At 39.1% G+C, this 25,517-nt stretch overlaps 2 protein-coding genes across 3 annotated transcripts in view; one reads left to right on the forward strand and one right to left on the reverse strand.

Moving 5' to 3' along the window:
- Positions 1-12,839, reverse strand: part of CENPP (centromere protein P) — a 236,502-nt gene extending 223,663 nt beyond the window's left edge. The window contains exons 1-3 of one of the 2 annotated variants that reach the window (XM_012651834.1): positions 12,674-12,839; positions 8,525-8,706; positions 4,245-4,333 (exon numbers count right to left, since the gene is read on the reverse strand). In XM_012651834.1, the coding sequence (XP_012507288.1) occupies positions 4,245-4,333; positions 8,525-8,706; positions 12,674-12,780 (378 nt within the window). In that variant the 5' untranslated portion in view covers positions 12,781-12,839. The remainder of the gene's footprint in view (positions 1-4,244; positions 4,334-8,524; positions 8,707-12,673) is intronic. The other variant, XM_012651835.1, reaches the window with a different exon arrangement.
- Positions 12,840-13,213: 374 nt separating this feature from the next.
- The window catches only part of NOL8 (nucleolar protein 8), a 28,927-nt gene continuing 16,623 nt past the window's right edge, over positions 13,214-25,517 (forward strand). The window contains exons 1-7 of the mRNA XM_012651842.1: positions 13,214-13,453; positions 14,921-15,086; positions 15,912-15,974; positions 17,592-17,670; positions 20,305-20,440; positions 20,985-21,053; positions 23,222-25,105. Coding sequence (XP_012507296.1) covers positions 14,948-15,086; positions 15,912-15,974; positions 17,592-17,670; positions 20,305-20,440; positions 20,985-21,053; positions 23,222-25,105 — 2,370 coding nt within the window. The 5' untranslated portion in view covers positions 13,214-13,453; positions 14,921-14,947. The remainder of the gene's footprint in view (positions 13,454-14,920; positions 15,087-15,911; positions 15,975-17,591; positions 17,671-20,304; positions 20,441-20,984; positions 21,054-23,221; positions 25,106-25,517) is intronic.

Here is a 25,517-nt window from a genome sequence, read left to right on the forward strand (position 1 = left end):
TGATTTTAGATCACTTTTAGGTCAATTATTATATTAATATGATTTTATTATAATATTCTGTAAACTGAGAAAGTTTTAGTACTTATTTTTTAATTTTCTGATAGCTAAACATCTCCATCTAGTGGAAATTTTGTTTCTTTCTTTTTTTTTTTTTTTTTTTTTGAGGGGACAGAGTCTTGCTCTGTTGCCCTTTGTAGAACACAATGGCATAATCGTAGCTCACTGAAATCTCTAACTCCTGGGCTCAAGCAATCCTCTTGCCTCAGCCTCCCAAGTAGCTGGGACTATAGGCATGTGCCACGATGCCCAGCTAATTTTTCTACTTTTAGTAGAGATGGAGTCTCACTGTTGCTCAGGCTGGTCTCAAACTCCTGAGCTCATGCAATCCTCCTGCCTCAGCCTCCTAGAGTGCTAGGATTATAGGTGTCAGTCACTGCGCGTGGCCAGGAAATTTCGTTTTTAAAAAATGTTTTAGAACACATAAGATTGCTGTGTTTTCATCATTTTTTTCTATCAGTCTCTACAGCAAAAATGTGTTAAATGTGTAAAACAGTAAAACCATTTTAGAAGGAAATTAGTCGCTATCAATAAAAATTTATATGTACATTTCCTATGATCTAGTAATTCTACTAGAGATAGATTTCTAAAAGTGTACTTACCCAAGTTGGCCTGGAATAAATATGCTAGGATTTACCATTAAATACAAAAAAAATTAAAAAACAATTCTCATCACCCCATTATAACAGAATTCTAAGCAACAAAGAAAAAATAATATAGTCCTTTGTTTTTTTCCTCTGCAGGCAAGAACTCTTGGCACCTCCCGCACAACTGATCCTGAAAACCCTTCTGATTCCAGAGCTGTCTGTGACTGCTTCCAACATCTTGTTTACCAGTCTGATCTTCAAGAAGAATCATAACATTTAAAAGGCTCAGAGAGAAAGCAAGAGTTCTTAACACAGCCAGGAAGAGCATGCACTTTCTGCAGCACATTGTTAGTAAAACCAATCAGTCCCAGAACACCTACATACTTCTAAATGTGAATAAGGACAACTCGTGTTCCTTTAGAGATTCAGCAATTACTATGGTCTATGTCTTTCAAAGAATATGAACAGTTCCTTTCCTCAGATTTTTTTCCTGCATCCCCTAAAGCATGTAGGACATAGAAGTCCCCGATATTTATGTTTCTTTCTTGCCTCAATTAGTCACTGGCCACATGGCCATGCATAAGGAAGACTAAATTTCCAGCATCCTTTGTACTAATTTATTGGCCAATAAAATATAAGTGAAAATGAAGGGTACCCAACTTCTAGAAAGTGTTCCTTCAAAGGAAAAGATGAGCTTGTTTTCCCAACCCCTTTCTGATGCCTGAAATACTAATGTGATAATTGCCTCCAATGATTTGGAAGCCATGTGTGGCTAATGGCAGAGCCTGATTATTATAAAGCCACCATAATAGCCTTTGAAAATTTACCTTACAATTTTATTTAAGTAATAGAGAAGTAAACATTTAGTACTTTGAACCACCTTTAAGTTTTCTGTCAGGTGCAGGTCAACTAATTCTAATTCATTCAGCCTGTGAGCTAACAGCATGTCAGGCCATTACCAAATGGTGACAAAAATTTCAATCATGCTTTGGTGGTATGGGACCAGAATATTAGCTTAAAATACTGTTGAGGTCTGGGTCAATGTCACCACTGCCTGGTAGGAGGCAGAGAGTATGGCCACTGCAGCAGTAGTGGCAGGACCTGAACCACAGGGTAGCTGCTGCTTGGTCTTACTTGCTTTAGTCTTGTTTGTGCTGCCTCAGGGCAGCCATCCAATCCTACCAGGCCAAACCAGTGCAGGAACTGGGGGCCCAGTGAGAGTTTATACTGGGAATGTCTCTAGTCAGGCAGTAGCTGTTCTTCAGAATCATATCACATTATAAAAAATGTCCTCTAAGCTGTGACCTCGTCCTTACCTGACACAGGAAGACATCAAACTACTGTTTGATACTCTCCATCCGAGCCTTAAGGTGACTGAAGTACGCAACTTAAAAGAAGTAAAGTTAAAATATCATTATCTATGTTATCTCTCAGGCCATAGCCCAGCTAACGAGCACACCCACCAATCTTTGGGCACAACCAGTCCTGGGAAATACAACTTCACTGAGCAGCTCATTCGCCTCAATGTCAGAGGACAGTCTTTCCTTTTTCAGTTGGATTTGTGGACAAGCCTCCCAAGGATAAGACTAATTTCGCCCAAGGTCTAGCTTCTCTCCACATAACTCATGGAGCAACTGTGAAAGAGATGAACACCGATAGCAAAAAAAGCCTGCAAGGCTCCAAGGCTACCAGGATGCCCCTGGGCATGTTTCCTGGACATATATACTGGAGTGTAGATGATCTCAGAGATGGAACTGGACCTCAGGCTTCTGATTCTACCAACCTGCCCTGGGTTGCAGTCCTGGCCTATCAATGGATACCAGCATGCAGAAGAACATTCAGTGTATCACAACTCTGAGGTCCAGATCACATTAGTCACAAAGAAACAAAATGTAGTTGGTCAGAATATGCAACCTTCTACAATGTGACAATATCCGGGAGTCCCTGGGCCACTGAAAGGAAAAGCTAGTGTCCTGGCAAAGGTCGTTCAACCCAAATGATATCAGTCCATTTGGGTCCATGCTCCGTTTTAGTCTTCAGCGGATTATCTTTGTGGTCACAGAGAATAACAACGTCACCTTGGTGACTCTGTTGTAAACCCAAAGCCTGGTGCCCACCTAGGAACAATGTAATTCCCCTAGGGCTACTCACCACCCATACCCCTGACATATGAACATGCTGAAATGTATGTGGTATCCTGTTCAACAGGCCTTGCCAATGCCACACTGAACATTTTCTTGGTCACCTTGGTAGTGCTGAAAGGTGACACTCTGAGGTGTGTGTGGTTGACAACATTGACAAGGATAAGGATGAGAAATCCCAGCACATGACCCTGAGCATAAGCAGGCAGCTTGTCCATAGGATTTGGTGGTGACAACTACTCTACACTCACTTTAGTTATCTGATGAGCTGAGGCCAAGACAGCCTGCTTGTCCTTCCCTGTTCCATTGCTCTTTTTTACACACATTCCCTGTAGGCCCAGCTGGCAAAACCAACTGGTTGAAACTGCTTTCTGCCATCATAGTATCTGCCCAGCCTCTGTCATTTCTCAAAATTATGTCTGGATCCTATTCTTCTCTGAGCCAGTCTTTGAAAGTATCTGAGCCCTGTTCTGCCCCACTCCGGACAATGGGGCAGCACATTTTCATTTTGTCTGCTTTGCTTTTTCTGCTTCCTGATATTATGTTAGCCAAAAGTATCTTCCTTCCTCTGTCGTGCCTCAGCAGTCCAGTACAACTTGCAAGATCATCCAGCCCCAAGCAGCATTCTGGCTGTGGTTCCAGATGATCAAAACTTCATGAGGTGCTGAGCAAGGACAACCAACTGAGTTGCTCCCAAATTCCTGACCCACAGAAAATGGGAGAGATAACTAATAAATACAGTTGGCCCTTCATATCCATGGGTTCCACATCTGGGTTCAACCAACCCCAGATTAAAAATATTTGAAAAAAAAAATACATGGTTTCATCTGTACTGGACACGTACAGACTTTTTTTCTTGTCATTATTCCCTGAACAATACAGTATAACAACTATTTCATAGCATTTACATTGTATTAGGTATTATAAGTAATCTAGAAATGATTTAAAATATATGAGAGGATGTACGTAGGTTATGTACAAATACTACACCATTTTGAGCATCCGTGGGTTTTGGTATCATGGGCAATCTCGGAATCAATCTCCCATAGATACCAAGGGATGACTGTATTTTTGGTTGTTTTAAGATGCTAAATTTTGGGGAAATTTGTTAAGCAGTAATAGATAACTAATAGATAATAGATGGCTGGCATATCGGCTAATTACTAATGACATCTAGAACTGCTCCCACAACCTCAGGGGCTTGCACTAGGAGTCAAGGAGCATCGTGCTACCTGCCCTACAATAAGCACCTATGGCTTCAGCAACAACTCTATCACATGCAGTTGCTGGAGTATTTATACTGGATATTTTTAAAATGGTACCACTCTGCACAAATGTTCTACAAGGAGGACCTGACTCATGAACTCCTCTTCAGCTCAGCCACTGGTCAAGGCTAGGGTGTGGGATTTGTTTATCTCATAGCAGAAATATTTCTGTTATCACAACATGCTCAATTTACCTGAATTTCCAGAATCTGAAATTCAAGTTGAAATGTAACCATGTGGCAATTTCCTGATAATCTGTGTCTCTGTACAACTTTCTTTATACCTGTAAACCAGAAAAACAAATATTTTGTTTGCAAATAACTATTTTCTTCAAACATCTATTTAATTTTGTATGTATATCTACAATACATGTATGAAAGTATACATTGGTAATTGCATTGAAAAAATCTGGAAGAATGTACACCAAATTGATTATCTTTGCAAAATAAGATTAACAACAACTTGTACTTCTAGTTCTCAGTTATACCAAAGATTAGGGTAAGAAATAGAAATGTACTAGTATAACCCTAGACAAGTTTTCTCTGCACTCTCTCAAAACTTCACTGACAGTGATAAATGGTATTTTTGAGGTATAACACGCATACATTTAAATGCATAAAATGTCCTGTTCTTAAGCACACAGCTCAATAATTTTTTTTACACATATGGTTACCCATGTAACTACCACCCAGATCATGATATAGAAATGATATAGTACCCATAAATTTCTCTCATGTCCTTTGTCAGGCTATACCCTACCCCAAAGAGGTAAGCACTATTCTGACTTTATTTAGTCATCTGGTTTTACTATTGAAGTTATTTTTAGAAGGGCACAATTCTACAAGAGTAAAGACAACAGGAAGGGTAAGAGCAACCTAATTTTGGAAGCTGGAAATCAGATGACGTAGGTAGCACAAGAACAAGTAGAAGTGACCTGGCAGATCCAGGAAAATTAAAACCTAAGCCGGCAATGGGAAAAGCCCAGAAGTAAGTTCATTTACACAGCAGAATACCAGAAGGGCATTCTGAATCAGCAAAACCAGGTAAGTATGAATCGGAATGAACTTCACGCTCAAAATAGGAAGACTGGTGAAAGATCTCTTCAATAAGTAGTTAAAACATCATTTTCATAGTTTTCCTACCAAAAATGTATAGCCTGAATCTCATTAAGAGGAAATTATCAGAAAAAAACAAATTGAAGGACAATCTATAACACAAGCAGCCTTCAAAGATGTCAATGTCATAAAGGCCAGAAGCGGTGGCTAAATTAAAGGAGACTAAAGAGACATGACAGCTAAATGCAATGCCTGATCATGGATTGGATCTGGAATTTAAAAAATAAACAGCTAAAGAAGATATTGTTAAGATGTCAGGTTCTTCCCAACTTGATCTATAGATTCAATGCAATTCAACTGACATCCCAGCAAGTCACTTTGTGGATACTGACAAATGGACTCTCAATTTTATATGGAAAGGCAAAAGATCCAGAAAAGCCAGCACCATATTGATGGAGAATAAAGTTGGAGAATTTCAACTACCCAATTTTGAGACTTACTATAAAGCTACAGTAACCAAGAGTGTGGAATTAGTGAAAGAGTAGACAAATGGTTCAACAGAACAGAATACAGAGCCCAGAAATAACCTTACACAAATATATCCAACTGATCTTTGACAGAGGAACAAATGCAATTCAATGGAGAAAGGATAGTCTTTTCAACAAAAGGTGCTAGAACAAATGAACATTCACATACAAAAAAAAAAAATCTAGACACTGACTTTATACCTTTAACAAAAGTTACCTCGAAATAGATCACAGATCTAAATATAAAACACAAAACTGTAAACTCCTAAAAGCTAACACAGCAGAAAATCTAGATGACCTTGGGCTTTGTCCACAAAAATTAATGTGCCAAAAATGTGGTAAAGAAAAAATGCAGGCAGATGTGGTGGCTCACACCTATAATCCTAGCACTTTGGGGCACAGGAGGATCACTTGAGCCCAGGAATTTGAGACCAGCCTGAGAAACATAGTGAGACACCATCTCCACAAAAAATCTCTTTAATAAATTAGCCAGGCATGGTGGCTCATGCCCATAGTCCTAGCTACTCAGGAGGCTGAGCCAGGAGGATCACTTGAGCCCAGGAGTTTGAGGCTTCAGTGAACTACGACCATGCCACTGCACTCCAGCCCAGGTGACAGAGCAAGACTCTTTTTCAAAAAAAAAAAAAAAAAAAAGACAAAATGCAGATGGAATCTTGGAAATAACCTAGTTCAACCACTTTATTTTGTAGATAAGAAACTCAAGGCCCAAAGAGACATCCTGATTTGTCTGAGGTTCAGGCTTTATTTTTCTTTATGGAAGAATACCATGCATAAATATATATAGCATGACGAATTTTCAGTTCAGTACTTTCTAACTTGAACACACTAATTTTTTTTTTAAATAATAAGGGTATATTTTTAACAAAGTTCAGACACCAGAGATAGTCCTTCAAAACAATCAATTATCAAGCCCATCCATGTATTTTTACCAACATGCTTTTAAAGCCAGTCAAAAGACAAGAACAAAAATTTAAAAACTACTCTCATTACCTTGCAGTAACACTTAATTTTGGACTCCAAACTCCATTACTTAGTTTGTAAACCTACTCTTAAGCAATCAAAATTGAGAATATTCAAAAGCATCATCATAGGCACTAAAGGAAATTCCAAAAGAAGAGTTATAAAAATGTTTGGAGAAATGAAAGCATAACTACAACAAGGTACACATTCTTCAAACACAACTATTTTGAAGAGAACGAGATCACCTAATTATCTAGCTTCTGCTACATTCATTAACACAGCACAGGAACTGTGTCTGCTCAATTAGTATCTTTTGAAAGAAACAGACTTCAAATAGCTCTTTGTTTTTCCAACAGTACCTGGCCAGGTGACTGGACCAGACATGGTAATTATTTGTTGATTAACTAAAGATTTGATGGCATTGTTAGGTCACCAAACACATCCACTAAATCAAACTGCTTTGCTTTCAATTTGCTAAATAGATTAAAAAGCTGTCAAAATACAGTATTATTACAAACACCATTTTGAACACTGTTGTATCACTTAACTTTGTTAGGAACGGTCATTTACTTTTACCTGATAATCTTTTTTCTGTGTTATAACAAACAGAAAATGTGACATATGAAAATATAATCTTCAATGACAGGGCTTTCAAGTATCTTTAAGCTGTGAAGCTTATCAGCTATTTCACCTCTTTAAGATATTATGCAATTCTATTCTCAGGTAGAGGCTCCTTCTTATAAAAAACAGAAAAAAAAATATCTGAAAACCAGTGACACAAGGCACTATCTTGTCACATGGCTTATTCTGACTGGAACATTTCATATGTAGATTACATTTGCCTATTGGCCTCAGTCTTTATTCTTTTCTTGTTCAAAATCTTTCTCTTCCAGTACCAATACTATTGCTAAATTGCTTCACAATTCAAGAAATTCCCACAACTACTTAGATTTCTGGCTTTAAATGGCTACTTTAAATTCCCACAACTACTTTAAATTTCTGGCTTTAAATTTCTTCTTTATAATTTTTATATTTTTTCAAGTTTTCTAAAATAAGCACATATTGCTCATAGACAGAAGAAAAGTATTTCATGTCTTATGATATCCCTGTCTGAAATCTCCAATTTGGGCCACATTAGCTTTCTCAAGACTCTATGCCTAATCTTTATGTTGAGACTTCTATGTAAGTAAAAGTAAAAGTCTTCTACTGGACTTATTCTCACTCTCTCTCTGTATTCCATCTCTTCAAATAATTTAGGTCTCTAAATATATCACTCTGTTTCTGTATGTAATTCAATCCCCCTGCAATAAGCTGCCTCAGACCCTCTGAGGTCACTCTCCCTCTCCCCTATCAGAAGCGTTATTTTCAGTGGAAAAATCAGGAAGCACTACCAAAAAATGATTTCTGTTTTAAGGAATGTTATACTTGTCCAACCAAAGTTCTTGACTTCCAGTTGCACAGCTAAAGTAGCTTCCCCTTACGTGTTAGTGCATCACAGATCTTTAGCAATAAAACTTAGTCACTGGGACCAGAAACTTTCCTTCTGGCAAAAGGTCCAGTTGTTGAAACATTTACCTTGGCCGAAGACTACAATAGTTAGGAATAAGACACCAAGATGACGCAGCTTTCACATCAGCAATGAACATCTCCTAAAATTTACAAATTAATGGTACTGTTGTTCTTAAAATCACTAATCACTTATCACTATTACTTGACTATTATAGTACTTAATGACAGAAACTATGTCCTTTAATATTTACCTCGGGTAGCTTTTAAGAGTATTATGCACACTATGATGTTCAAAAGACACCTGACTAAACCATACTTTCAAATAGTTACCTTGTAGAATTTTAATTCAACATTATGACAACCAATTTCCTACGCATAATAAGGATTAAAAATAAGGCTTACTCTTTTCTGTCATCTCAGTGCTTGTTAGGTCCTCTGTCTTCATAGAGTAATTACTTATATTGATGCCAGTAAGTGTACTTAAAAATGAAAGTTCTGATTCTAAATGTCCAAGGTGACTTCTCAGATCTTTTGAAGATTTCCATCCTTCAGAATCTGACTGATATATTTCTCGAAATGATTTTCTAAAAAGCAAATATCAGAAATAATTACTCCAAGTACTAACAAATGTTTCATCTAATTCCCCTCAAACCATTCCCAAATTTGTACGTTATTCTCTTCTCATTAAATCACCTCCCCTCTCCAAAAAAAAACCTTTGTAAGAATTTTTTCAAAACCAACATGACTACTATCACCGCCCTCTTTAAGAAAAAACAAACATAACCAAATTATACTATCATATTTCTACATATTAGAAACACTTTTAAAATAAGTTATAACAGGTGTACCTTGTAAAATTAAAATGTCAGCTCTAATCCAGGAAATTCCAACCTAAATGTTTGATACACCAAGACCTCTCAAATTATTTAAAAAGATGTTTTGAAGTTTTTAAAAAACAAAATCCATTAGCTAACTTTAGTTTATAACACAAGTAAATATCACAGAACATTTCATACTAAGAAAGAGATTTCTCAAGAACTCTAAGAATACAGGGAGTAAAAATTCCAAAGAGAAATAGAGCAATTTCTTTCAATACCACTATAACCAGATATTCTTCACTAAGAACATATAAATCTATTTTCCTTTTAAAAAAGAATTAAATTTTAGCTAATAATTGCATTGGATGCTATTTTACTTTTTGTCACTATTTCCCTTAAACTCTCTGCTACATTCTATACTGTCGACTTCTACCATCTTAAAACATCCCTTCCTTGGATTCTGGGGCATGATTATTTTGATTCTGACTTTATGCCTTGGGTCCTCCCCATCTCTGCTTCTTGTCTCCAACATTAGAGGAAAACCCTAACACTTAAGCTCTGCTGTCCTAAATATGTACTCTTTACTTCCAGATGAATGCTCAATGATTAGCCTCAGCTCCTCTACACCAGTGACTCCTAAAATATACCTTTAACCATGTTATCTTTTTTCCTGCAAAGTAGATCTAGCTTGATATCTCACCAAATGTTTTTTTGTTGAATCAGCTTTTCCTCTAAATTCCCCTACTTTTGTTAATGATAAAGTCTTCCTCTAGATATTTCAGACTCCGTATCTTGGAAGCCGTCCTTGCCTCCTTCAGTTGCCTCAAATCCTGACCAAGGGTCATCCTTTCTGCTCCCTCACAGAACTAGCCTTCCTTTTCAATTTCTAATTCCACTATATTAGACAATGCTTTCATGACCTTGTATCATGTATACAGGGAATAATCTAACTTCATATTCTTAACAATGGGGATCCAAGACTTGTGTAAAGTCTGTAAATTTTTTTAATTTTGTTTTTAGTGCTAATTTAAAATATTAAGTACATTCTGTATCATGAGACTACCACACCCTTTTGCATTTGCCATCATAGATTGATGCCCCCCAAAACTGCTTTAAATATAGAAAGTCAATGAAAAAAGAACAGAGGCAATCTTCGTACTTGAGGGACAAACTCCTGACAAGTGAACACCAAATGTCACAGTACTCTATGAATGAAAATTTCAAGGTATTTCCAATGAAGCAAAACGGCAAGAGAACCAAGTCATCACATTAAAGGACAAACATACAGAACTCAAAAAAAAAAAGAACCTGTGGTTATTAGAGGGGAAAATGGGGAATTATTATTTAATGGGTATAGAGTTTGGGGTGATGAAGTTTCTGGAGATGGATAGTGGTGATAGTCACACAACAATGTGAACGTGTGTAATGCCACTGAACAATATCTTAAAAATCATTAAAATAGTAAATTTTATATTATGTACAATTTATCACAAAAAAAGAGAACCTGCATATTCTCATTCATAACAGCTATTTACTTTGACCAAAATATCATTAATCTATTTCAACTAATGTTAGTTTCAATTAATGTTAGTTTGAACTATTTTGGATTAGTTTGAATTTTATTGGTTTTAGTTTTATTTGTAAATTTGTCTTAGTGGTACAAAAATTTTGTCAAAATTAGGTATTCACAAGAAATTTTTTTCCTATAAAACAAATTTATACATAACTTGAGTTTAAAAATCAATGGTCTACTGGCTGGGCGTGGTGGCTCACGCCTGTAATCCTAGCACTCTGCGAGGCCAAGGCGGGTGGATCATTTGAGCTCAGGAGTTCGAGACTAGCCTGAGCAAGAGTGAGACCCTGTCTCTACTAAAAATAGAAAATTAGTTGGACAACTAAAAATATAGAAAAAATTAGCCAGGCATGGTGGTGCATGCCTGTAGTCCCAGCTACTCGGGAGGCTGAGGCAGTAGGATTACTTGAGCCCAGGAGTTTCAGGTTGCTGTGAGCTAGGCTGACGTCATGGAACTCTAGCCCAGGCAACAGAGTGAGACTCTGACTCAAAAAAAAAAAAAACAAAACAACAATGGTCTATTAATTAGCGTTAGTTACTGTAATGATCCAAGTACTGTTCTAATGAATTACATATATTAACTCAATTAGTCCTCATAACAAACCAGTAATTTGGCTACAATTTTACCAAGGAGGAAACTGAAGCACAGAAAGGGGAGATCACTTAACTAAGATCATTCAGTCAATAAGCCAGAATTTGAAGGCAAGCAATTTGGCTCCACAGCTGGACACATGGATATAACTGAATAATTTAGCTCCAATTTTCCCACCTCCAATCCATCCGACCATTTCAAGTCACTTAAATAATAGCTTGGTACACAGGTTCCAATCTTTCCTCTCATAGAGAAAAGAAATTTCACATTAAATCCAAGTACTTCGGACTGAGATTTAATGTCTCTCACAGTCTGGTCTCTTCTGATTTCCCAAGTCAATCATTGAGGAGTCCCAGATTACATGAGTAATCTACTATGCTATTCTGGGCTAATAATAACAGCTTGTGGCCAGTAAAGAAACCACTTCTCCCCATAGTATGATACAGTGCTTCTCAAACTTTACAGTGTGCACACAGATTGTCTGTTAGAGCAAGGTGTCCTTTTAAAATGCAGATTCTGATTCAGTAGACCCAGGATGCAGCTGAAGTCTGTACTTCTAACAAATTCCCAGGTGATGCTAAAACTTCCAATCTGTGGGACACAACTCAAGTAACAAGGGTCATTAATGCAATTACTCTCACTTGTGGAGGAGTATATTATGTGCCCTGTTCACCTGTTTTCCTCTCCCTGTTACCAATTAGAGAATCCTCTACTTTCATGACCACATAGAACATGCATGCAAACATTTTCTTTATACCTCTTCTTCCTCCTTCCCATTTTCTACAAACTCTTGTCCAGGAGGCTGAAGAAAATCTCATTCTCTCTACAACTATGTCAAATTAGCCTTGACTTAAAAAATGAAGACAGTTTATATTTTCAAGTAGCTTGCATGTTTAAGATACATAGATTAACTGTTACAGACCTTTATCTCTCCTTCAGCAAACGAAAAGCAAGTGCCTAGGCTTTGGAGTTAGATTTTTGGGTCCCAATCCAGCTCTGACACTTCCTTTCGCTGGAACCCGGGGGGGCAAGCTACTTATCTTCTCTGAGCCTCAGTTTTCTTAACTTTAAAACGGGGTTAACAACAGCACCTACCTCAGAGAATTGCCAAATTCTCCAACATTCTCCAACTGTTTTTCCTTACACCAACTTTTTCACCTAAGTTATTTTTCAAACGAAGTTTTATGTCATCATAAACAAAAGTCAATATCACTCGCCATGGTTAGCTGACCCATAAAAACGAATGCCTTGAAACCAAATGGAGTTATTAAATCCCAACTAGGTACCTCTGTCTACCAAAAGGGACTTTCTTCTTGATGGTCATCAACACATAGCACTGCGATTAAACGAGTTAATTCACTGCAATGCGTTTACAACGGGGCTCCACACGCGGTGCCCACAACTCTGGGCCATCGTCTTTACAGGACCGATACTAGTTCATGCCCACATTTCGGGGCGTCCCACGCTACAATTTTCAGCAAAGGCCTGGCTAGCAGCAGGAGCCCAGGAATGTCTGTGGCAGGGGACACGGGCCGGCTGGCCTGACGGGATGGGCAGGGGCCACGTACTGCACTCGGGACGTCTCTTCCCAGGGCGCCAGCGGCTCCTCACACGCCCGCCGAAGGGCCGCTATCTCAGCTTGCAAGGCGCGCACCTCAGCAAGCTCGGCGTCCATGACGCGGCACTGAAGCAAGCCGGTGCTGAAGCGCCGCTCTCACCTCCCGACTGCCGCGCCTAGCCGGGCGCTTCAAGTATCGCGCGCGCGCTCCAGTGCGGACCATCCGGAGCTCACGCGGGGGGCGACGGGAAAGCAACGCGTGAACCCCACTGCCCAGCGCGTCCAACTCCGCACTCGCACGATATCCGGGTCCCTGACGTTCCATGGCTGTCTTGAAGCAGCCCCTACATTTTCGAGAGAGCTGGTACGTTCCAAGCCGAAGCCCAAGAGCTCAGCTGCCCACCCCCGCCAGCAACCTTGGAGCCACCCGGCCGTGTCACTGAAGAGGCAGTTCCGGATGACATGAGGGGAGCGCCTCGTTACTTCTGATCCGTCACTTCCGCCGACCTAGTCCAGGAATCGGTGAACATATGGCGAGAAGCCTCTTCAGTAGAAACTAGGGGATTTTGGTTTGGGCTCTTCGACGGTCGTTGAGGGGAAGGTGGCGGAGGCATCACGGTAGATCGGAGAACGGGAAACGAAATAAAGAGCCCTCAGGAACTGAGTGTGGTAACGGAACCTTAGGAGGCTGGGTTGGAAATCGAGTAGGAAGGAAGAGAAGAATATTCCTGTTGGGACATGTGACAGCAAGTTAGGGGCTGCTTCCCAGCTGGCTGCAGGAGACGACGTGGTGAGCAGTGGGCTTGGAGCGTGCGAAGTGACGGGGCCTCACCCTTCACTTCTTTGGGTCTTCTCGGAGGAAGAAGGCTAGGGTGGAGAAGTTGGGGGCGGAGGCTACCAGGAAGAGGTAGACCTAGCTCTGCCCAGAGCACATGCTATGCGTTGGGCTTCTGGGCGCTGTTTTTAGGGCTCACTTGGAAGGAGTCTTTCAGCTCTTGCTGATGGGCAGGGTGGGAGCTGAGCGCCTGTGGGGTGTTAAACGAGATGAAAGACCTTATGACGGTCCTCAGTATCTCCGAAAAAGTTTTCCTGAGTCTGCTGTAATCCAACAGTTTGCGTAGTATAGTATTAAGTATTCCAAGTTCTGAATTTAGATCTGGATTATAATCCTGGCTTCATCACTAATTTTAGGTATGGCATTAGGACAGTGACTTAACCTCATCTGCTCATCCGAGAAATAGGTTACATGCAAACTACTTTGTACAGTGTAGGCATGTAGTAAAAACACAAATCTGTATTCACTGTAATTTCAGTTTGCTCTTTTTGTGCCTGAATAGCCTTTTGCAAGTACTTTTATTGTGACGTAATATTATAATCGCAGCATTTATTTACTTATGAGGAGCTCTAGGATGGAGACCTGTCTTTTTATCCCTTAGGGCAGTGGTCCCTGAACTTTTTGGCACCAGGGACCGGTTTCATGGAAGACAGTTTTCCACGGGGCGAGGGGTGGGGATGATTTTGGGATGATTCAAGCACATTGCACTTATTGTGCAGTCAAACTTCTCTGCTAATGATAATCTGTATTTGCAGCTGTTCCCCAGCACTGGCATCACCACCTCAGCTCCACCTCAGATCATCAGGCATTAGATTTTCATAAGGAGCACGGAACCAAGATCTCTTGCATGTGCAGTTTACAGTGGGTTTCATGCTCTTCTGAGAATCTAACGCTACCTCTGATCTGACAGGAAGCGGAGCTTATGCAGTGATGCAAGCAATAGGGAGCGGCTGTAAATACATAGGAAGCTTCCCTCACTGGCAGCTCACCTTGCACCCCTGGGGGTCGGGGACTGCAGCTTTAGTGTATTACCTGCCACATCCTATTTCTGCAAATGTTTGCTGAAATCAATAAGTGAACATATGAATGAATGAAGGAAAAACACCTAACAACATGAATAAGCAAATGAGAAGGTGTAGAGTGCAATATTGTGGCCATTTTTAGAGGGAAAGCATTTGCCTGTACTGTGTCTTTATGAGTGTGAGGGTGCAGTTCCGAAGTGCTTCATAGAGAATGTGGTTGTAGGGCTTGAGCAGAAAATCTCTAGGGATAAAACTTGGAAGCAATACAATAGCAAGTGAAACACAAGTCCAGGTGACCAATTTAGCACAGAAGGTTAAGAGGAAAGAGTTGTTTGTTAGATTTGAGAAGAACTAAAGGAAAGAACTCTTCCTGAATACAAGAAATTGCTTTTCCCACTAGAATACACTGAATATATGCCCAGCCTTCATGAAAGCCAACAGAGAAACAAAGCGCCTTTTCGTGGGTGGCCTTGGCGAGGCCATTTCTGAAACAGACCTACAAAATCAGTTCAGCAGATTTGGAGAAGTTTCTAATGTGGAGATCATCACACGGAAAGATGACCAAGGTAAGTTTATAGTCCTTCACTGAGTAAAAGCAGATGTATCTCAGATGTGTTATAAAATAAAGCAACCTCAGAAATGAGTATTAGCTATGAACACCAAGCATGATGTGATGCCCTGGAGGTGTTACATATGATTCAGAACTTGACCATAATTAGTTTCTCAAATCAGAAACATTCTAGATTGCAAAACATCTCATTTCAGAAAAATATAACTTAGTTTTCACAACTGACATTCTGACATTGATTAAGTGTTCTGGTAAAGTAGAATATATCACTAGCATACAATCAAGATGTTTTCTTAACTGACTACTTGACTTTCTTACTGACTTTTTTGGAATATTTTGATAATCAAACTTAAAAAATGCAATTTTTGTGTCCAGTGAAAAATAGATAAAGTTTTTCTTTCAAAGCTGGGTGCAGTGGCTCATGCCTATAATCCTAGCACTCTGGGAGGTGGAGGCAGGAAGATTGCTTGAGCTCAGGGGTTTGAGACCAGCCTGAGCAAGAGCGAGACCCCGTCTCTACTAAAAATAGAAAAATTAACTGGTCATTATGGCTCAGGCCTGTAGTCCCAGCTACTCGGGAGGCTGAGGCAGGAGGATCGCTTGAGCCCAGGAGTTTTAGGTTGCAGTGAGCTAATATGATGCCATTGCACTCTACCCAGGGTGACAGAGCGAGACTCTGTCTCAAAAATAATAATAATAATAATGTTTTTCTTTCAAAGAGTAAATTTTCAAAAACTAATTTTTTTAAATTTAGAAACTTAATCATTTTTACGTTGTTCCTAGATGAAAGTTTAAATAAATTTCTTTTTCTTTTTTTTTTTAGGAAACCCACAGAAAATCTTTGCATATATTAACATCAAAGTAGCAGAAGCAGACCTGAAAAAATGTAAGATAGCCATATACTTTCTGAAGCATTTGCCAGTTTGTGTCACTGCGTCACGTGGAATAACTTTGGTTCTAAATCTAAACCTCAACAGCACTTTTAAGTCATCTGAAGGGACAACCATGATCAACAGAATTCTGGTATCCTACAGCTCTGCAGGTTTAGGTCCATCCCATTTGGCGTCGGAAGACAAATGGCAGCACATTGCTACTGGATTTTTAAAAAACTGCTATTCTCAAATATTTTGGAGGAGGAACCAAACTTCCACAGAAACTGCTGGAAACACATACCCCACTGCATATTACGCCACACTCTTCCTCCTCCATCTGTTCATTTCTTAGGCAGCTAATCCTTATTATTAAATACTGTAAGAAGAGGGCTTTCGAATATGCTCTTGTAAGACCATGTCCTTGAAATTGTGAAATCGCTTGTCTATAAGTTTAGTAAAGCCAAGGGCAAACAGTGGCCTTCAATGAAGAAGGAAGGGGAGATAATCCATATTGCCACTGATGCAGCAATGTATTCTTGTTACTTGGAGGCTGAAAAGTCAAAAGACATTGAAAGATAAGTAAAGGGAACATGGTAATAGACAAAGAAGGCCATCAGTCTTTTATAATTTCATTTGCAAGAAGATTGCTTTATTGTTCAGTGAGGAAATATATGTGACAAATATAAAGTTATGGTTAAGAGCACATCGGCTAGGCTATGTGACCTGTGGGAAGTTATTTAAACTTCTAAGCCCCAATTTGCTTATGTGATGAATGACAAAATATAGTGCTTGCCTCATAACATTACTGTAAGAATTAAATGATACATTTGTACTTAGTATAGTACCTACCATCTGGAAAATTCTATCTCTTAGTGGTTATTATTAAGGAAACATATGCAGGAAAATCAACTGCTGGGCATAGCAATTCAAACATAGTTCATTCATTTGCAGTTAATTCATTTGCAAGATATACAGTAATAATTAGTATGAGGTGATAAATAAAAGTAAGGTGCTACAGGCCAGGCACGGTGGTTCATACAGTTAATCCTAGCACTTTGGGAGTCTGAGGCAAGAGGATCACTTGAGGCCAGGAGTTCAAACTACCCTGGGCAATATAGCAAGACCCTGTCTCTACAAAAATTTAAAAAAAAAAAAAAAACAAGTAACATTGAGTTTCCATTCCAGCAAGCAGCTATAGCTTAAAAAAAATAAATAAATAAAATGCACAGGATTCCAAAGTGTTCTCTGATTTAACCTGAAAAGATTACATTAATGTTTCCTTGTTATGGTATGAAATAAGAATGAAATATTAAGTAAATGTCAGTTATTTAGAGGTTCCTGATGGTTGATAAACAAATTGCAAGTTTTGCTTTACAGTTTACACATTTTGCCTCATTCCAATCTACTAACACTGTGAGATAGGAAGTATAAGAACCCTTTTGGTAAGTGGTCAAGATGAGACAGATCCTAAGTCCCCTCTCTCCAGGTCTCATTTTCTTTCTTCTACTTCCTCTGTGTCTCTTTGTGATAAACAAGTCTAGTTTTCTTGGTACTAAATAATTAGAAAAAGCACATGCTGAAATATATTTTTGCTTTGCCATGTACTTGGATAATAATTCTTTACGTTATAGGTATGTCTGTTTTAAACAAAACAAAATGGAAAGGTGGAACATTACAAATTCAGCTAGCAAAAGAAAGCTTTTTGCACAGGTAAGTTTTGCTCCATGTGAATTTAAACTGTATTTTTATCTTGAAAATGGTTTTATATATTCACCTAATTTATTTGAAATTATCAGGTAATATATTATTACATTCTTGGCAAATTCAAGCATAACAAGTAGAGCTAAATACCTCTCAACTCTGAATCCCCTACTGAAAAAGGTAATTCAGGGAATTTACATATGCATATATTAACCTAGAAAAGTAGATCTATGTATTTATTTTCTCTTTTTTAGCAGAATCTTTTGTGGCAATGTAGATTTTCCCCCTTCTTTATAACAAGCTGTTAGTACTGTTTCAGAAAATGGCTATACCACAGTATAGCTTGACCCTCCCTTCTGATGGACATTTAGTGTGTTTCAATTTTTTCATGATCTTAGATGATCGTTGAGCATGTCTCCTGCATTTGTGCAAGTGTTTTTCTAGGGTTTTTATGTCAAAAAAAAGGAGCTAGGCTGGGCACAGTGGCTCACACCTATAATCCTAGCGCTCTGGGAGACTATGGCAGGAGGATTGCTTTGAGCTCAGGAGTTTGAGACCAGCCTGAGCAAGAGCAAGACTCCGTCTCTACTAAAAATAGAAAAATTAGCTGGGTATCGTGGTGCACGCCTGTAGTCCCAGCTACTCGGGAGTCTGAGTTAGGAGGATCACTTGAGCCAATGAGTTTGAGGTTGCAGTGAGCTGTGATGATGCCACTGCACTCTAGCCAGGGCAACAGAGCAAGACTCTGTCTCAAAAAATAAAAAAAAAAGATTTGCTGAATCTTAGATTTATCCACATTTAAATTTTAATAGACACTACTAAATTGTTTTTGTTGGTATTATCTATTAATGCTAATATTGTACAAAGTTATAAAGACAATAGGAGATCCCTGTGTGAGAGGTACAAGAGTAATTATACAAGTGATTTAAAAACAAGACGGTGGGGTCGGGCGCGGTGGCTCACGCCTGTAACCCCAACATTCTGGGAGGCTGAGGCGGGCGGATTGTTTGAGCTCAGGAGTTCAACACCAGCCTGAGCAAGAGCGAAACCCTGTCTCTACTAAAAAAATAGAAAGAAATTAGCTGGACAACTAAAAACATATAGAAAAAATTAGCCGGGCATGGTGGCGTATGCCTGTAGTCCCAGCTACTCGGGAGGCCGAGGCAGAAGGATCACTTGAGCCCAGGAGTTTGAGGTTGCTGTGAGCTAGGCTGACACCACTAGCCGGGGCCATGGAGTGAGACTCTGTCTCAAAAAAATAAAAAAAAAACAAGACTGTAACAACCATTAGAGCTTTTAAAATCCTAAAGATATTTTCAGGGAGAAAAAATATTAATTTGGCAGCTTTCAAAATCGGAGCAAATCTAAGAATATACAGATGGAGCAAGCACAAGAGTTGATGAGATTATTCTAAACCAACAAAATGTCCTAAGAGCAGATACAGATTAAAACAAGTAGCAGATAGCCTACTGGAGGCATGTTTTAGGGGACTTGTCTTGTGGAAAAGGTCAGAATTTAATTTTGTTCTTCAGCTGGCGGCCTCTGACTGAACAGGGTGGCCGTGTAGCGTTCATTCAGTAGTACTTCAGTGCTAACTGTGTGCAGGCACTGTGGCCCCAAGCTGAGCAATGTGCACCCATGATGCAGCTGCCTTGGAGTACCTGTGTCAATGTGCATGAGGAGCATGAATATCATGGCCATTCTGGGAAGTGGAACATAAAGGAGACAGATCCAAGGAAATGAGGCCAGTGAGGACTGGTCACTGCAGTTGTCCAGTTCTGAGTAAGGTGGGGGTAATTTGCATTGGAGGGTTGAGATGGCATCTTCTTCATTAGGAAGGTAGAAATAATCAAGACTTACCAAATTGGGCTCTGAAAGCCACCTCTTCCTCATAGAGGAGAGTGAAGAGAGAAAGGATACATAAAATTCCAGAAGTACATAAACTGAAAGGGGAAAATTGAGAGAGCTGTGATCCATGGTCTCTGTCTTCCAGGAAGGGGAGCTGGGACATCTGCTGGAGCAGAGCACAGGTATGGGAGTGGAAGTTAGGGCTTAGGGAACCTGACTGGAGTGGGCAGACCAGGAGGAGAGAAATTTCCGTGCTCTAGTGTAACAGCCCTGATGAAAAAGCCCCTTGATCCTGTCCAGCCCTATACTGCTCAGTTGCTGGCAGTAGGGGCCTGGTCAATAAATTATGATAATTTTGTGTAATGGCATGTTGTACAGCAATTATGGTGATGTTTTCAAAGAATATGTGATGATAAGTTGATACATGAAGGGTACCCAACTGTACTTAGAGTATTATCTGGATTACATTTTAAAATGTACATATTTACATATGGAATAGAGGTAAAGTAAGCAGACAATGTTAACAATAGGATATGGGATAGGGAATACGTTTTGTTTTCTTCATGTTCCCGTATTTTTCAATATTCTACAACGAAAACATGTTATGTGTTCCCAAAATTATATAAGCTATTATGCTATTAACAAAGAGCTTTGTTTTATTTTGGTTTTTAAAACTATAAAGTTATTTACTTTATAAATAACTGTAGTGCTCATTTAGGGTCACCCGAAGGGAAATAACCATTGTACATGATTGATTACTTTAACTCTTTTATTTATGTTTTCTCTTTCATGCAGATTGGCCCAAGAGAGAGAAGAAGCAAAAGCAAAAAGAGAAAAATCAACACCAGGCAACAACAACTTGTTAGAAAAGATGGAAGGGGTGAATTTCCATATGAAAGCTGTGCCAGGGACAGAAGTGCCAGGGCACAAGGTGAGTACGTGTAGCCAGAGCCAACCCAAGAGCTGACGTCTGAGACTACGTAATCGCACCTGCCACATCTAAAGCCAGGTGCCTTTTTTCCCTTGCTTTGAAGCAGATAACATAAATAATGCTTTATGATTTTCAAGGTGTGTTTACAACTTCTGAGTAAGCATAGTTCTCCACCGTTTTATAGAAAGAAAAATCAAAACCCAGGCTGAGGTAAACATATAAGGAACATAGGTGGTGAGGAGTACAGGCAAGTCCCAAGTTTGCCTTTTTAATGGCTAATGTTTTTTATGTAGCATCCTCCTCAGCTTACTTGGGTTGATAGCTGTTCGAAATTTCCTGGTTTTTTCTTTCCTCCCACAGTTTTTCTCTTTGAGAACTCTTGTTTCATTGTCAGAAAACTAAACCCAATAGGAATCATAGCCCACCGTGAGTTCATACCCCACTGTTGAGTTCAATTTTTAAAAATTATATTTCTATATTGTTGTTATTATAATCTTTTCCCTTTGTGACATATAGTGAATAAATTCTTTTTTTTTTCTTTTAGAATTGGGTTGTGAGTAAATTTGGAAGAGTCTTACCTGTTCTTCACCTCAAGAATCAACACAAACGTAAAATATCCTTTAGGATCGGCCTCTTAGAGGAATTATTATTTGCTAGTGATGGATATTGGCAAAATACTTTTAGCTTTTCACAGCCTCTATCAGTAAATCTTGAGGTGTTTATTAAGCAGTGTGTTATCTTCTCAATTTCTAAGCAAGGTATTTATCTACATATGTTAAACATTTAGAGAATAATGAGAGAGTGGAGTGAGGTTTTACACAAGTAAGAAATTTAGGGGATGGGTGAAATCACACATAGCAGGCACAATATACATTATCTGGGTGATGAGCACACTTATACTTTGACTCAGCCTGCACAAAAGCAATCCATGTAACCAGTACATTTGTACCCCCATAATATTCTAAAATAAAAAAAAAATTTTTTAAAGGGGGGGAAAGAAATTGAAATGTTTAGTGCCAAAGAAGCAGTTTTTCTTATTAATTTATTCATCTTCTTGATGCACTTGGATTCAAAGCTGTTGCTAAAAGAGCTAAAATGGGGTGAAAGAACAGGGGCCATCCTTAAAGAACTTTTAGAAGAACTGAGTTATGTTTTAAAATAATAGAAAAGTGATAGGAAGTAGTCCTGGAAGGAGGAAAATAGTAGCTAAAAATATGTAGACAGGCAAGAGAATGGTGGGTAAAAAAAGAGTATGGAACCCAGGGAGAGCAAATTCTGATGCCCGTTCAATAAGGTCAGATTGTCCAAGATCTTGAAAACCTGGTATCATAGACTTCTGAGCAGAGGCCTCTCTTGGTATACCCTTCAACTCTTAACCCTGTGTTTCAGTCAGGGAAGCAGAAACAGTTCAGTTATGTCAAACAGAGGGCATGTAATACGTGAAATTGGTTTAAAAAAGTGCTGGAGGAGCCAAAAGCTGATAGTCAGGCTGCCTAGTGATTGACAACTGCAGTAAACCACTCCCACCCTTGGGGATAAAGAAGCAAAAAGATGTGTCCTCAGAGCCCATGGCTACTGTGCCACTGAGGCCACTGCCTGAATTGAGGTCCCAGTAGCACTGGCCATAGCTACTAATTCTGCCCTCCCTGATAGTGCCACAAAGTCAGGAAGTATTGATTTTTTCCTCTCCATCTTCTGGCTTCCCACCAGTGGCAGCCACTGACAGCAAGGGGTAGATGTTAAAGGGTAGTAGAGATAATAGACACTTTTTGGCACACCTCACATATAATTGGCATGTATTAAGTAGCTAATAAATGAACAAAGGAACTTTAAAAGAGCAATAGCTTAAATAATACTTGCCTATTCATATGTTTTAGGGATTCAGCAAATGGCAGTTATCATTACAGCATATTGACATTAAGTAGAATCTTTCTGGATAATGTCAACAACAAAACAGCCCTGGTAAAGAATTATTAGCTTTCTAATAAAGGCCTAAAAAATGTATTGCAGGCCAGGCGTGGTGGCTTACACCTGTAATCCTAGCACTTTGGGACGCTGAGGCGGAACGATCACTTAAGCCCAGGAATTTGAGACCAGCCTGAGCAACATAGCGAGACCGCATCTCTACAAAATTTTTTTAAAAAATTAGCTGGGCATGGTGGTGTATGCCTGTAGTCCCAGCTGCTCTGGAGGCTGAGGCAGGAGGATTGCTTGAGCCCAAGAGCTTACAGTTGCAGTGAGCTGTGACGTCACTGCACTCTAGTCCGGGTGACAGAGCAATACCTTGTCTCAAAAAAAAAAAAAACTGTATTGCAGACAGTGAATTCATGTGAAATGGATGTCATTAAGCTAGGAGAATCAGAGCTAGGATGAGTAAGTACTGAGAAGAGGGGAATGGCCAAAAGAGTTTGAGAATAAAGGACATGTGTCATCTAACCATACCCTTCTGAGTTCCCCTGAACACAGATCTATCTGCTAGGTATATAGTCCTTGGGCTGTATACCTAGAATATAATCTGAACAGGTTTGCTATAATATCTACATATGGTCCAAGTATTTTCTGCCAGCTAATAGTGGTGGTACTTGGTTTTAACTTGGGAAATGTAATTAAAAGCTCAATTTCTTAGACCCTGAAAGGTCACCTAGTGAAGTTCTCATTTTGTTTGATAGGAAACTGAAGGTAAGTGAAGATAAATGACTTGCTCGAGATTAAACGGTATTCTTTGTTCCACCAGATTGATAGGTTTTCCTAAAACTAGTTTTGTTCCTTGACTTGGGTAACATCATAAAATATGATCCATCAAAATACTGCCACAACCTAAAGAAAATAGGGGAGGATTTCCCAAATACCATTCCTATATCCAGCCTCACTTGGGAAATAGAAGGAGGCAATGACCCTATGAGTAAAAAACGGCGAGGAGAGTTCTCTGACTTTTGTGGCCCATCTAAGAAGATGAAAAAAGTGCCGCAGGACAAAGGTTCCACTGGGTATCTAGCCATGAATCCCAGGTCCAGTTGGATGATGGAGAGTCCATACTTAACACAGCAACAAGCTGCACGAAAAAGACCTTGTGATTCCATTACTCCTAATAAATCACCCCCTGAACTTGGTTCTGATACTCAAAAATTTAATAATGTACTTTTTCAGACATCTGGCTTGGAAACTGCCAGGAAGAAAAATAGCATGTCTGATGATGATATTGATTCTGAAGACGAATTAAAAGCGATGATTGCAAAAGAGGAAAATTTACGGAGAACTACGTGGTCCTTAATAAATGAATCTGAAGATGATCCCTTTGAAGTTGTAAGGGATGACTTCAAATCAGTTGTTCACAAACTTCATTTAACAGGTTTAGATATCAAAAATAATGTCTCTTGCCATGTTAGTGATAATGATATTATGGGAAATGACTGTGAGTATGATTCAGGAGATACAGATGAAATCATTGCAATGAAAAAAAATGTCAATAAAGTCAAAAACAGTACAGAATTTTCACAAATGGAAAAATCTATATACAAGAAAACTTCTTTCAAAAATCGAGAAAACTCTGAGCTTTCTGGTCATTGTATTAAAGTACAAAAAAGAAAAAACAATGTAAAGTCAGCCCTCACTCATGGGGTGAAACCTCTTAATTGTAAATCTCCTTCTGACTCCAGTAGCAGTGGAGATGCTGGTTCTACATCAGAATTAGCTGAGTCTGAAGAAGACAAGGAGTATAATGCCATCATGAAAAACTGTCTCCGTGTGAATCTCACTTTAGCTGATTTGGAACAGTTGGCTGGCAGTGATCTGAAGGTTCAAAATGAAGATACTGAGAGTGATAGCCTAGAATCCACCACTCACTGCAAGTTTGACAGAGTTTCCAAGAGCCCCAAGACTCCTGATAGCTTCCACAGAGGACGACAGTGTATTCATCCTGAGGAAATTGTGGCTTCCCTTTTAGAAGGAGAGAACACCTGTGGTAAACAGAAACCAAAGGAAAACAACTTAAAACCAAAATTTCAGGCTTTCAAGGGAATAGGCAGTCTCTATGGAAAGGAGTCAATGAAAAAATCCTTGAAAGGGAATGTTGCACCTAACAATATAAATGAAGATCAGAATTCCTTGAAACATGAGGATCCCATAAGCATTTCCATGGAAAATGGTTCCACACATGCTAATGGTTCATCAAATGAACTGACTCCATTCCAACATGCAGAGAGGGCAAATGGCCCAAACCATATTCAGCCTCAAAAAAGACAGTCCACTTTTGAGAGTCCAGATCGCAATGTGGTGTCCTCCAGCAGTTCAGAAAAGGGAAGTAGGAATCCTATTTCCAGTCTGTTGCCATTAAAAGGTAAGAAATCCTTAAGTTTAAGTGCAAAGACTCACAAGATAGGCTTTGACAAAGATAGTTGCCATAGTACCACAAAGACAAAAGTTTCAGAGGAAGAAAGGTCTGATTCAAACAGCCTCACATCTTTTAATAAATCACCAAAGGTCTCCTCCAGGAAGGACAGTCAGGAAAGCAAAACTGACTTCCCACTTTCTGTTAGTCACTCTTTGGATGCGAGTGCTAAGGATAAGCATGCTGAAGACAACCAGAAGCGTTTGGCAGCCTTGGAGGCAAGGCAGAAAGCAAAAGAAGTGCAGAAGAAGCTGGTGCATAATGCTCTGGCAAATTTGGTGAGTGTATTTTCAATCTATACATTTAACAAGAACTTTCTCAAAGTACGACTTTTCCTTCCCCTGAAGGTAGGTCTTCCCCCCTAAAAGCTGATTGTCTTAGTGTTTACCAGTTTCCTGTTTTGTGTCCTTGAGCTAGAAGTGTTTTCACCCTGGGGAGTATATCCCAAAGGAAGTGAGATTAAACTCTGTTTACTGAAAACATGTTTAATTAATTTGTTTTTATCTAAAATTTTCTCTATAATTCCATTTAGAAGCTGTAACTGATACAGTTAAGTAATATATCTAATGTGTCTGAATTTACATATAAATCACTTACTAAATGATTTATACCTTGCCAAGTCTTGCCAAGATTTACTGTAATGCACCTTTGTTCTTTCTTCCAGTTGTTAAGTACATCTGTACAGTAAAT

The sequence above is a fragment of the Propithecus coquereli genome, unplaced genomic scaffold (genome assembly GCF_000956105.1).
Source record: "Propithecus coquereli isolate 6110/MARCELLA unplaced genomic scaffold, Pcoq_1.0 Scaffold370, whole genome shotgun sequence".
NCBI lineage: Eukaryota > Metazoa > Chordata > Mammalia > Primates > Indriidae > Propithecus > Propithecus coquereli.